At 30.1% G+C, this 15130-nt stretch overlaps 2 protein-coding genes across 4 annotated transcripts in view; one reads left to right on the plus strand and one right to left on the minus strand.

Annotated features, from left to right (window-relative positions):
• Positions 1–15130, plus strand: part of LOC108911533 (E3 ubiquitin-protein ligase Ubr3) — a 209319-nt gene that overhangs the window by 116805 nt on the left and 77384 nt on the right. The gene's annotated exons all lie outside the window — the stretch shown is intronic.
• On the minus strand, positions 725–13890 carry LOC108911535. 2 transcript variants are annotated; one of them, XM_018716503.2, is made up of 10 exons: positions 6893–6999; positions 3360–3677; positions 2879–3154; positions 2554–2698; positions 2361–2498; positions 2093–2310; positions 1813–2033; positions 1518–1756; positions 1301–1448; positions 725–1090 (listed from the first exon to the last, which is right to left on the minus strand). In XM_018716503.2, the coding sequence occupies exons 2-10, from the start codon at positions 3597–3599 to the stop codon at positions 787–789; spliced, it is 1929 nt and encodes a 642-aa protein (XP_018572019.1). In that variant the 5' UTR covers positions 3600–3677; positions 6893–6999; the 3' UTR covers positions 725–786. The 2 variants fall into 2 exon arrangements, with proteins under 2 accessions (XP_018572019.1, XP_018572018.1); XM_018716502.1 differs by lacking the exons at positions 2879–3154; positions 3360–3677; positions 6893–6999 and adding exons at positions 11894–12195; positions 13415–13890.

Genomic DNA, 15130 nt, shown 5'->3' on the forward strand with positions numbered 1-15130 from the left:
GTTAAATTGAATATGTACATCAGTAGAAAATAATTTTAAATTATCCAAATTTAATGAGCTTCAAGAGCTAACACCTCAACAATTTTAAAAACTTGTAACATTACTTTTGCAAGACTTACTCAAATCCGAGATATTGACCATCATTTCTTGGACACTTATTTATTAATTCTTCCAAAAATTATAGGTCAAATCTAAATATTGAATGATGTTAATATCGGAGAACCATCTAATATAGATGGAAATTTGTTTTGATAAAATGCGAGTTGACCCAAGTACAGTAATCTTCATTTTTATGTATCCATCTGAAAAAGTCCGAAGCTTTGTTAGATACATGTTTAAACTCGGGCTTATAATTCAGTTAATTAAATAACATTTTTTATATAAAATATTGTACCTATTTATTTATGTATGTAAATAATTCAGCTTCTGACACAGTACATTATTAGTTTATTCTTTTATGGATATGCTAATACAAAAAAAAAAGAATGTTTTGTATTGTTTAGGAAAAAAATATTATTTGTGTTAAATTTCCATTTTATTACTACATTTTTTATTATAAATGCAGCTTGGGAAAATATAAAAAAATTCAAGAGCCAAATGAAATGTATAATATTAATATAATAATATTAAAATATCTTATGCAACAATCTACATCACAGTAAAAATAAATTAACTAAAATATTTGTTACCAAAGCTTACAGGTTCAATTGTAGTAATAAATGTCTTTGAACAGTTAATAAAAACTTTATGACACAAATATTAGTATGTATATGTAATATAATATAATTAATTGATCTCTTCTCCCGGGAATGCAGCTTTTAAATGTTTACTAAAATCATAAGTAATGATTTTGGGAGTAATAAATCCTCCAAAATTATTCCTTCCTTTGTGGAAAATTCCTGCTCCGCTTAAAGGAACTGGCTGAAGTGACTCCACTTTTTGAGCATCCAAAAATGGTACAGTTGTCTGAGCAACATCTCGGTCAATGTCAGAATTTACAAATTCAATGTATTGATCCGATTGTGAGGTTGGAACTGAAGGTGACGGTGATCTAGTGGGAATGTCTGGGTGCCTTAATTTAACTTTGGTCCTAGAATATAAAAAATTCATAAATATAATATAAACATAGGGTAAAAAGTCACAAGGATAGTTAAAATGCGTATTATAAGAGAAATCAGTAAGATTTACTATTTACATTTTAAATTTTATCCCATTGTAACACAATGAACATTTTTCAATAAATTTGAAGTATTTAAAAGCAATTTAAATATGTATTTTTTAAACTAGAAGGAAAACTTACCTAGGATTTTTTATAGAAGCATCTGTATTTGGATTATCTTTCCAAACACTTGTACTGGATGGATTGATAAGTTTTCCAGTATCAAAATCAAATGGAGTAACATATATTTCAAAATTTAAATGAGATCCTATTTCTTTAAACCGTATTCCTATAAAAAAAAAATAGTTGTCTTAGTATCATATACATATTTATGATTTTAACTAGTTTATCAATCTACCTGTTAAAACATATCCTTCTTCAGCTTCTAAATCATCCAAATCAATAGCTCGTTTTTCCCAGCTTAGTGTGTGGTAATCTTGACCATTAAAAATTTTTCTATCGGTTATTTTATATTCCTCGACAGGTGTCCAGTGGACTGTATCTACATCAATTTTACCTCTAGGTAATAATTTCCCTTCTTGGATTTGGAGATGTATTATTCGATTTTTCTTAACAAATCGTAATCCGGTAACCACCCTAAAATAATTTTAATTTGTAAACAAATCGCTGATACAATAGGGATATAATGTTACCGATTATCGTTGAAATTAGCAAATGTAGGCCTCATATTGAAGTATCTGTCAGAATTGCTGCCTTGTTCATCACAAAGACAGAAACAATATGAACAGTGCCAAAACAGCCATCTCCACCAACTGTCGACCTTTGAGGTACCTCTACTGCAACCTTGTTTTCTGCCAAGAACTCTTCCATTTTCATATTCTACATACTCGTATCTCCTACCACTAAGTGGGTCCTGTAAAATTATTTAATATCAGTATTTCCATTAAACTATAAACAACTTCAAACACTTACAGCTGGGCAAATCCACATATCAGAATCGAAGAACTGACAATTTATAATTTTACCATTGCATCTTCTTTGCTGGCGACAGTACAAATTTTTAAAACAACTATGACTTTTGGTATAGGTGTATTCTACACAATTTTCTCTGCATGTGCCCTCAGAATTAAGGTCAACTTCATTTTGAATATAACCTTGAAGTAATTGGGTAATTTCTTCATATGTTTCTCCTAAAAATAATAAACATAATATCATTCTTGATATATTTTTAATTATGTACCTTTCACATGTTTTTTAGGATCACAGTTCCACAATGCTCTAGATGCATTTTTCATAGACTGTTTAACTATTTCAATAGCATTATTTGTTCTTTCTTCATATCTGTTTCTCATTAATTGTGCTTCCTTTGTAAAATTACCTAAAAAATATTCTGGTTAGTAAGATTAGTTACCATTGTTTACATAAATTTTTACCTTGATCATATAACCTCAGTAACATATAGGAAAATTGTATCATTGTATAGCCTTTCAATTCAGTTAATGCTATAGCATTATACAAGTTATAAAGAACCTGTTGTGGTGACTGTTGGGAATTGCACAACATATCACCCTCTACTTCCTACAAAAACAGTAATTCTAACATTGATGAAGAGAAAGAAAATCGATCATAATAAAGATTTGTGTTTAATGTTATCTCCATTTTGAACATCTTATTTCGTGATTCAAGACAATGAAATTTAAACAGATTAAAATTTACTTTTAATAAACCTTATAATTTAAAATTTCATGGGACCGTTACCTTTCTCGCATTCTGAAACATATTTTTCATGACCACTTCATGAACTCTATTCATGGATTGTTCCACGTTACTTCGTGCATCGTATAGTATAGTTTCCGCTAGATCGGTCCAAGCCTGTTTAGGTGAGGGAATCCGACCTGGTGCAGTCTGTTGCTTTTGAAACCTCCGAAAAGTTTCATATAAGGCATAAACACCCCTAAGGTCGGCATAGGCCAGCTGTAGAGACCACACGCTTTCTAATTGGTTCAAACCATAGGTAATATCTTGTGGAAGTGCCTTATGAAAGTAAAGGAACACACATAAAAGTTTAATTTGGATTAATTCTCATTTTTATTTTTCCTGGGCGAAACTCCTCTTTTTTTTTTTTTTTTTTTTTTTTCTCATGCAGTATAATATAAATGTTTAAGAACTATTTTCAGTATCGTAAAAATCTAATTTTGGCCAATAAGTTTGTTTATATAAACAAATCATAATCATTTACCTCATTTATTTTGTCTCCAAATTCCTCAAATTCCCTTATTAAACTAACTTGCGGTCCGTTTTCATCATATTCTTTTGGTTTTATATTATTATCTAAGTAGTCCATAACGAAATTCCATAAAGATTCTTCTATTGTCAAAAAATCCCATCGCAGTCTATCTACAGCTACCAGTTTCGTAGGTTCTCGTGCTTGTGTTGTAATAAATACAAGGCAAACCAAAGTAATCGTTTTCAAAATCATATTTAAATCGTTATCGTCTTGAAATTATTTTAATTTCATTATAACAAAATGTATACCAGATTTTTTACTTTACAAGTTCTGTGGGAAGTAAAAAAATAATATGAGATTTTGTATGATATTGTGATTTATTTAAATACGTACAACATATATACTTTTTAGATAAAATTACATGAACGGCTCAAACTGTAAAATATTGGATTTGTAACAAAAAGTTCGTATACCTAGGTTGTTTCTGTTTTGTTTGTTTTGACCAAGAAAAATAATCTGAAATTCTGAAAATGACATTCGAATGGAAGAAAACTTTATCTAATACAATTGAGGCTTTCTCTGAAGAAACTCTTAATTGTCAATTTTAGATTAAATCGTATTTAAATGGTGTATGGTATGGATAGATGGCGCTATTGTCTACAAACTTTACGTGAAATAATTTTTGGAAGTACCTATATTCCGCGGTCGAAATTATACAGTGATTCAGACATAATATAAAAACACTATTACCGTAATGCGTATAAAATATAAAATGATTTTTATATGGTTCAATATTATTTATCTTTGTGCCGCTCGCTACGCACATCGATAGAATCTATAATCGTCTATAGACTGAGTTACACTGAACGTCGATCTATATTCTATCTCTGTCTTTTGCACTTGGTAGGGAATAGGGAAATGCTTTTTTCGTTGGGTGTAAATGGACTTGATTTATCAGTCCTGAGAAACGTCATAGCATAAGCGTAGACGAGGTGTCTAATTCCATGGCTATAATAAATTTATAAATTAAAAAAACACAACTGGGACGTTTTAAAATGCTGTAATAATTAAAATGGATCAAAGTGCCGGTTATAGCAAACCGTAAAAAATATTAGATGTTTTATTATCTTTTTTCAATATTTTCTATATCTTGTTGCCTTTTACGCAGACACGCCAATGGATTTTCGTTCCCGGCACGCTTCATCACCCTTACTAGTCCAAAAGCTAGCGATTAATCACTCTCTATAATTTCGACCGCGGAGTATAGGATTATGATATGTGTTTAAATGTAAAGTATAAATTCTTTAAAAATGTGTTTTTTAGAAGACATTTATAAAATATGAAAAATAACATTCCAACAAAATATGCTTGTTTCATATAAGACCAACAAAAAAAATCAGTATAGTTTTTCCGAAGTTAGTTGAACATGCATAAAAAAACCGAGCAATCAAATTTAATGAACTTCATGGGCGTCCCTAAAAAAGTTTTCTGTTAAAGGTAGAAAATTATAATTTGTATGTAATGTGTAGAAAATTTCTATTATATGTTCATTTGTCCAACAACATATTTTAATTATTTATGTCCTCAAACAATTTTATTATATTGATGGTAAAATTCGTTTTGTTCCGTTTCAAAAGGTCTCCAAAATGCCATGTAATAATATTAGTAAATCAAATATCCCTCTTATTTTTCCATTTCGCAATTATTGTAATATGAATAATTAAAAGAATTACCCCTCTTTATTATCAAAAGGCACTTACGTTTATTTTAATTCCAATTCCTATTTAGTTATAAATATTTTTTTACATTACATCACGTAATTTTAAATGGCAATTTAAATAATAATTCCTTGTTTATATTTTTAAATTTAAATTCGCATAAACCATAATAATGTAAACATTTCCATGAAATACAATACAAACTGTTTTACAATCCTAAAAATAGAAATACCTAGTTAATTTTTTTAATGAAACTAATAAAAAAATTTTACAAGATATTATTTTATGTAGGGACACAACCCAGTGGAGCCGTAAGTAGGTATAAATTTTTGAATATTGACTTCTCTTAGTTTGTGTATCGACCTTAACACGACGACGCCGTTATAATTCATTTAATTGTAAGTTTAATAGCTTTTATACGTGCGCTGACTACTGAAATGTTTAGAAAAGCGTGAGATGAGCAGTATTTACAACGATATATATTTGAATTTGAACATTTATCTAAAAAAATATATAATTAGTTTAACGTATTTGCTAAATAATAATTTCGCAGTCAGTTGTGTTATATATGTTATGGACCAGGTGATTAATGCGGGCATTATTAATAATGCGCGAACATTATGAATAATGCCTAGCTCTATCGGGCTAAGTGATTAATTACTATCTAAACTTCATTATTTATCACATTGCACGGTCATTATTATATTGCTACGTGACAATTGGGCAATTTGATAATAAAGCTAAATTTTCATTTGACTTTTATTAAGTTTAAAGTGCTGAAAACTATTATATGCTAATTATGCCAAATAATGAGTCTGATTGCTTAAACTTTCGTTTATTTTATGTTTTATAATAATATGTCAAAACTTCTATAAAACAAAGATATGTTGTGAAATGTTTGTTTCAAATTTTATATGTTTTGTGTTACCTATCTTTTTAATATGACTTTCCTTAAGTTTTAAATGCAGAAACTAGTGGGTTCTTAATGTAGAAGTCCTTGCTAATTAATCCAAATAATGAGTCTGATTATTTAAAAATGACAATAATAATAAAAAAATAGTAATTAAATATGTTTGTATTACTCCGCCCAAAAGGTGATGGACAATATGTATAATGCCCGGTCAATTTGATTATTTGAATAATTATTATCAAATTGCACACTCATATTGGGCATTTTACATAATGACCGGGCATTATGTGTAATGCCCGATTGATCACTTGGTCCATAACATATACATCGGTTTGGGTGAAGAGGGATTATATTTATCTCTCTCTCAATAATAATAAGGAAACGTAAAAACAAGTTCTGGTGACTATTGGTATTTATAATGAAACGGATAGGTATATGATTTTTAGTAAAATCATATATAAAAAATTTTTAGTATTATTTTGTTCCTCGAGACTAATTGTAATTTTTTTATTAAAATAATATACGTACCTACCCATCCGTTTTAAATAGAACGTACCTATATTAATTTAATGTTAACGTTTTATACGGAACATAGAAATCATCATCGGCAGTTTTGTTTACTTTCTACGTAATTTTGCAATGCTGCAATTTTTATATAACCGCGATAAGTAGTTATTAAAATTTAAATTCATTGCTAGTAGGTACTAGCTGCTACATGTAATAATCATTATTATTACCACTATCTAGCTACTTCAAATACCTCTCTGCTAAGTGTTTAGTTGCTACAGTTAAATCAATTGAATAAAATAAATCATCCGTACGTGTTAATATTTTTTGGAATCTGAGGCTTTGTTTTATTATTATTTGTTATTAAAATAAGAATATCTATATGATATAAATAATTTTATAAGAACTACCTTCTTTGTAATAATTAACACCACATAATACTCCCTTCTTTTGTTCGGTAAATTTATTGGAATATAACAGGAGTCGGTAACCACGTCGCACAACACTCGGGCGTAGACTACCTACTTGGTTTCATTGTGTATTGAAGACCCAGGGAAGTGAGAGCGCAGTTGCCTTGATATTTTAAATTACCTTTTAAAATGCGCACCGTGCAGACTGGTCGCCGCCTTTTGTTTTTTAAATTTGCAAATAAAAATTTAGTTTTGACAAAATAAGTTTATTATTCGCAAATAAATGCAGTTTTGATGCATCTTTAAAATAAATTATTTATATCGTGGCATTTCCTGTCCCAGTGGCGCGTGCGTGGATAGGCACGTCGTACCCCTTTTTAGAAAATATTTTTCACGTCCATGAGAATTCACGTCTGATTGTGAGAATATAATCTGTGCCAAGTTTGAATTTGATATAATTTGTCATTTCTGAACTGCGTTATTTTGTGATTTTAAACACGCTTTATCTTTTTTATTAAGCGAATTGATAGAAATTGTCTATTATAAAAGATTAAAATGGTTAGTGTACAATACATATGTATAATTCTTAATTTCTATAAAAAAAGAATAATAAAAATAACTGACATTGAAATTCGATAATAACTACGTTATACCTATCGTATAAATGTATTAATTTTGTACGTGCTGATAAGTATTGTTTGCCACAATGCCACATACTTGATAACTGACGAAACATTTTTCATTCTAGGAAGTTATAACAGATATATTAATACATATTTGCAAACCTGAAAAATAAAAATTTGTACAATATTTAGTCAATATGAAACAGTAAGATAATAATATTGGACCTAGTACTTTGTAGCGTACTGAGCCAAAGCCTCGGAAGGGCGAAATTGAAATAATTTTGTACAAATAACGGTGATTGTATTGAGACTTTATTAAAATTTTAAATTTTAATTTAAAATTATTCCGAAATTAGTTTGTAATCTCAGCCTAAAAATAAGATAACATGTTTGTGCGAACATATACGGAAAATATCTCCTTAGGGGAAGACTGCGGACGAATGTCCCGACCAGCATTGAATTACATCTACTAAACAGTAAATATCCTTCGCCAGTAGATCCACCATACATATATCAGTTTCGAACTTATTTGTTCTCATTAGCGAACCTTGGCATTGAGTAGCAGCAGTGACCATTTAAAATATAACACATTTTGTGTGTTGTATCTCACCAATTTTAAAAATTGTCTAAATTTCCCTAGTACTATTTTCTAACATTCCTACCATTTGCAGTGTGCAGTAAAAATATATTGCATTATGTTACGTACCTAAAAATTCCAGTTTTAAATTGAAACCCATTATTTGAATTTTGTAGGAAATTCTATTCGAATTAACGGCATTGTATAAATTAAATTGTTTGTATTAGTACCATTGTGCGTAAGAAAAAAAATGGAAAACAGTATTGAAAAACAGAGAGCAATATCTATTTACAAAAATGAAGTTAAAGAAAACCAGTAAAAAGGGAATACAAGAAGACAACATAATAAATAAATTAAGTTGTTTATATCCCAGATGCAAATATAACTTTTCTACCTATGTCCCTAATTAACTTACTAAATTGTTGCATTTTAATAGCGTGAATTATTATTTTTAACATTAGTTTTTATATCTTGCGATGTGTAAAGTGATTATAAAAAGTAATTGTTTTCAAAAACTGTGTTCACAAATTCCGTTTTACATATTTTCAGCATGTGACATAATTTTTTTAATTAAGTACAGAATATTTTTTCAGTATAAAAGTTCTAGTTTTTTTACGCAAATAATTGAAGGTGGAGCAATGTTTATCCATGATGCCCCTAGTGAGAGACGTTACTAAGAAAAATTTGGGAATTATTTTTATTCATTCGCAACATAATAGTAATACACAAGTGCCAAGTTTTATCTATAGTACGATCATATTCGATGCAAAGTAATAAATCATTGCATGACAAGAGAACCAATGAAGTACGCCTTTAAGGGTTTTACAAATTGAATAATTTCTTTATACATTATGAAGGGACGAGGGGATCAGTTCAGGTCTGGCACCCTTGTTGCTATTTATTCTCATAAACTATTTATTTTAAATGTAATTTATTATAAATCCAATTTGTTTCCTAAATTCCACATATGTACTACATTTTACCTCTGTACGCGCCACTGTTGTTTACTTGTTTTTTGGAAGCGCTCTCTAATTGACAGCAAAGCTCGCCAGGTTAGTATTTGACGTATAACCGACCAGTTCGTACACTCGATGCACCTGGGCGACTACAGCTACTACCAGAACACAGTGCGTATGCAGCGGTATTTCAGATTTTACATTGAATTTCATTTTAAATTTGAAATGATTTATCTTACGCCTCCTAAAAATGATGACACGATTTTCCTTTGATAAAAGGCCGACAATTTTTTGCTCTACTTTGCATCGTATACGATCCTACTATAGAATTGTTTTGGATGCATGAGAAATCTGTGTTCGTTACAAGTAAGAAAATACATTACGCAGGTAGTAATATTCATGTGAATGCTCATTTAGGGAACTAAACACCTTTTTCCTTGGTTATGTTTATGTTGATATGCTACACTGTATATTTGCGGTCATCAGGACAAAAATACTTAAAGTGTATACATAGACCATTACACGTTCTAACTGGATATTTTCCTGTAGTTTTTAATCAATTATTTTGAAATACATTGACCTACGTTGACCTACATTTGCCGCGTCTGAATCAATGGCAGATAGGATTATACAGAAAAGCTCATCATGATGATTCATGTTTTAGCCGCTAAGGGTAGGTACCAACAATCGTTGAATTAAGAAATATTTCAGCACCTCCACCTCTACCTTTTTTGTGTTACATTCTCTCGAGCATTCTGTTCTCTGTACATTTGTTTGGAGATTTGTTTATTAAATTGTACTGTGTTTTGATGTTGCATAATTGTTAATACTACTTTATAGATGATTATTGTGAAACTTACCATGTGCTAAATACTCGTAAATTTGTAATTGTAATATGCACGACGGAAAATTGTACAATAAAAATGTTTATTGCTACAACATTGATTTCTATTCATTCGACTGTCAATAATAATACATCAACAGACGGCTCATTTTCAGTTAAAATTGAACACAAATCTTTATTACAACTAATTTTATTTCATTATACTTGGTTATTAGACTATTTAATTTGCAGTGTTTTAAAAATCTATAAAAGTGAAGTATATTTTACTAATGGAAGAACGTTCATTTCCAAGTAATAAAAAACTGTCATTTTTGCTTGTCTGTAATATTTTAAGTGAATAATATTTTTGAAATACAAAATTCTTAATTAAAATGAAAAATTTAACATCATTCATAAGGATGTTAAATTTGTCTTACATCTATCAATTTTTGACTTAAGAAATTGACTAGGTTGCATTGGCATATGTAATAAGAAAATTGTGGTAAATTTCAAGAAATTGAAAACAATGGGACCGACTAATTTATTGGTGAACTTTGAGGATTTTTAGTGGATTTTAATATCGATTACCAATTTTACTCGCATTTTACAATTTAGTTTTTTATTTTGAATATTAAAAAAATATACATACTTATTCATTATAGCATTTGCATAGTCGAGCATAAGTTATGATTTATATTTTTAAAACTATTTTAACATATGAGAAGGTGCCAAGAATAATGCGAATTGTGATACCTAATTTCAATAATTTATTGATCTAAAAATTGTTGCACTTGGAAATGAACATTAACACAAAAGTGAGTAACGATGCAATTTAAACGGTAAATAAACAACACGAAATAAAATTTTCTATTGCAAAAGCATTCAAACCTTAATCCAGCTCCCGGTGATATGGTTACTCGCCAAACATTCGTCAAACATAATTGGGTAAAAATCTAGCTTGTACACGCGTTATATAGATATGTAATATGAGCACATGACAAATATCTTCTCAAATCTATATGTCTTCCACAATGTTTTTTACTAATGTAGAGCAACAATACAGAGTGGAGCTTGTTTGAAGTATCATTGATAGTGATGTTCGTATATTCGGGCAGGTTTTCTTTTATGTGGTTTGTCATTTAAATAACATTTCCTTGTTGAATCCAAACGGTGTTAGGTTTGTACAGGGTGTTTGTAAATAAGTGCCAAATATTTTGGGGGGGTGGTTGTCGAAGTTATTTTGTGAAAAAAGTTCATATAAACGTAGTTCGAATTATGCTTCGTTTCCGAGATAGTGTTTAAATTTTAATATTATTTATATTTATTGTTTCAAAGAGTTTTAAATATATTGATTCGAAATTTGATGGTTGTATTTTATTTAGAAATATTGACAGTAACCTACTAGATAATGTATTAATAGAAATTAAAAATACACAACTTGCAATAAAATATGTTTTATTTTTTTTCTCAAAAATGGTGCGTCCTACGAAAAAAATTGAAGAGACCTATTTCATTCAGAATTGATGGCGGATTTCTAAAAAAAATATCAAAACGACAAAAAATCAGTGGCGTGCCAATTTTTAATTAAAGAAGGTTGTTATATTCTCGCACGAACACCACTGGTGCAAGTAGAAATATTCGGATCACCCTAAAAAGTGCACATTTATTCCTCCAAAGCGTTTTTCAAATTTCAAGTTAATATCTTTAAAACTGAAATAATTAATAAAAATAAATAAAAAATTAAAATTTAAACACTCTGTATCTCGGAAACGGAGCATATTTCGACCTACGTTTATTTGAACTTTTTTTCACAAAATAACTTCGGCAACCACCCCCTAAAATAATTCGCACTTATTTACAAACACCTTGTATAACTTTGACGAATATTTGGCAAGTGAAGACATGCTTTCGAATGTATCGTTATGCATCATCTATCTATACAATACGGAATTTGTTTAAATACAAATTATTGGATCATTTGGTCAAGTTTTAGAATAATATCCAAGACAAGGATAAACTTACCTCCAATGATTTCAATAATAATGTGATCAAACCGGTGTTGGTAATTCCCCGGCTGCTGGGTGCGATGAAAGCATGAATACGTTCAATCAAATTATTTATGGAGTTACTGTCATGGGACACGACGTGTTTGGCAAAATCTTCCAATGTTAACCTTTCTAGTTCATTTTGATCTTTGACATAATTTTGAAAACTGCGATAATTCACATCCATTTTAGTAATATAGTTCAAGAGGTCATTTAGGCGAAGTTCTAAACGTACACGATCAGGGAGGGTATGTAAAACCATGGCTATAGTAGAGGTACCTAAAAAATAAAAATGTGTTTATACCGAGGTTTGTACACATTCCCTTACATATACTTGTAGCTTGTGAATAAAATTTTAAACGTATTAAGGGGAGAGAACAAGCCAAACCAATCTTATATAAACTGATCGTTAATCATCTAGATAAAGCGCTTGAAAGAGTGCAGGTGTAAACTTATTATTTTGATAGCCTCAGGTATGGAGTGTTAAATTTTATACCTTTTCTGAATATAAAAATACAGATTATATGTATATAAATGTATGCTCTAAATATAGTAGCTGCAAGAAAGTAAGAAAACATAACTTTATAATTTACAATTGAGTTTTTAACAAAAAAAATCGAACCTAAAATCCTTGACCAGACTTTATTGGCGGATTTCTGAGACATGAATTAACACAAACAGTTTCTGTAAACATGTGACCGAAAACGCTTCGTTTAAGTTAAAAAAATTCATAGATAATTAGGTTATCTGAATAATAATTACTATGTTACCCTTGGAGTTGCGCCCCTGTATGTTAGAAACCTGTGTCATGCGTATAATCAAAAATTAAAGCTACATTCCAAATTTAATTGAAATCTTTTAGACTTTTTTTTTGTAATTTAATCTCAAACTTGTTTTGGGATTTTTTTCCTCGATTAATGATGTAGAATTCGCCATTAAAGTTTGGCCAAACACCCCGTATAATACCAGTAACGTGCTAAAATAAAAAACCAGTAAATAGTTGTTTTTTTTTTTTAATTCAAAGTATATTTTCTTTGCAAAATAACCTTGTCCCAAATTCTTATGATAGAAAAAGCGATAGTACTGAATACTAAAGCTAATATTTTAGTGAAAACAAAGGCTAAATAAGTTTGTAGAAAGTTTTTTCAACATACCAGCAATACTATAGTTAGTTTCGTTAATTAAGTCAACCACATATTTTATAACCGTGTACGAATCTGTAGAATTCTTTGAATCGGTCACTAACCTTTCTATGTACGGTTTTACCGTCATTTTTTAACACCTCATTCGTAAACAGTGTATTAAGAGGAAAATTCAGAATATACTTTTCTAAAATTTAAAAACATTTTTATTACGACAGCTAGAGGAAATGGAGACTTAAATAATAAAAAAAATGTATACCGAACTACATATATCTAATGCCAAAAGCTCCGTTATGATTTATTTTAATATTATGTTATAAACAATGGACTGCATGTTTTCCTGGGTTTTTACTTACCTACTTCATCAACTCTACTTCCCAGTTTATCTAATTTGGCACTAATAACCCCTATTTTACCGAATAGTTTGGCCTCTGTCTTATCAAGGAGTGGTATTGGAATTTCGGAAAAATCTACATGTTGATCGACTATATTCCACGCTTTAGCTATTGCTACTACCACGTCTTTGGCGAGTTTGATTATGTCTAACACTTCGTTCAACCCCACGGCACTGGATTCGTCCACAAAACTCCCCATGCAAACAAGTATTGTGAATAAAACAGATTGTTGATACTTCCTCATGGCCGATTGTAAAAATGAAAACTTTGGTGCACTACTCGCGTTAATTGGTCTAATTAATAATTAAGGTCGTCGGTTGTTAATTACATGCTGTGTAACAATTGTGGGTTAAGTTGATCACTGTTAACACGGTACGACGACGCTTGGTGTATTGAAGCATGCCTCGTCCGCGGTTTACATCGGAATGAATTATCCGATCGGAGATACAGAATAAAGAACACGGGGAATCGCAGGAGAACGGCTGCAGCCTGTCGTGTATTTCCCCCCTACACGGCATTTCAATCGCGGATACAACTAGCCAGTGGTGTAGTTGAAAACAATTGTCCATAATTTATATTGTTACAGGTGATACAATAGAGGTAATTTTTGGTCTGCTTTAACTGTTGATCTTGATCTTAGAGATTTTTTTCTCAGAATTTTATGACAAATCGAGCACAACGGAGACAATATATTCTTTAATAATTGTGAATGAAACTAAAATTTAAAAGTTCAAATATATCTCAGACTGTATAAGAATTAAAAAAAACTTTTTAAAAAAGGACTAGTGTAAAATATGTTAATCTGTTATCTTTTATATATGGGTCATCACAAAGCTGTTTATTCCGACAACAGCCCGGTCATTCGCCAGAAATTGAGAGAGTAGGTATATGAAACAAATATCAAAGTTCTGCCAATAAAATCAAATAAATAGTAACTCACCGGGGGGTTACACCCCCCCTTAGTTTAGCATTCAATATATACAGGATGGCCAAATGAAAACGAAACAGAGCCATTTTCAGGAACTGCGTCAGGATTGTAGAAAAACGCTCAGACCCGTCGATTTTAGATTAAAGGGGGACATTATTTGCTGGTATTTTTTATTCCGCCACTTTCACCCCCACGTAAGGGTAAGCATCACCCCAAAATATTTAAATGGCATTGGAAGTTGAGTAATATTTCTTTTGAAAGCTCTTACAATTCTCTTTACAACAGACTTTAAATTTTATAATTCCGCCCAATACTTATTAAGAATTTTGATTTTAAAGTTGAAACTTATATACAAACAATCAGTACCGGTAAAAATGTCATTCGAGTTAAGTACGCCAATGGTATAAATTTTGTATTTCTTGTTACATTGGTTTTTGGCGATTTGTTATCACTTTCGTAAAAAAAAACACAATTGTAAAAAAGAAATTAATGCTATACACACACAATGAACGTAAAATTAGTGGATTCCAAATTATTTTCTAGTATTATTTGGAAGTGTTGGTTGGTAGTTTATTTAATTGTGTTTTTGAAAATTAAACACTATGGTTTATTCCATTGCGGAAAGGGTAGATATCATTTCGCTTTACTTTATGAACAATAAATGTGCGAATAGAACAGCTCAGCTATTTAATGAACAACATCAAGATCGACATGTCAGGAGGAAGTATGTTCTAGAGTTAGTAAAAAAA

Source organism: Anoplophora glabripennis, unplaced genomic scaffold (assembly GCF_000390285.2).
Source record: "Anoplophora glabripennis isolate ALB-LARVAE unplaced genomic scaffold, Agla_2.0 scaffold606, whole genome shotgun sequence".
In the NCBI taxonomy this organism is placed as follows: domain Eukaryota; kingdom Metazoa; phylum Arthropoda; class Insecta; order Coleoptera; family Cerambycidae; genus Anoplophora; species Anoplophora glabripennis.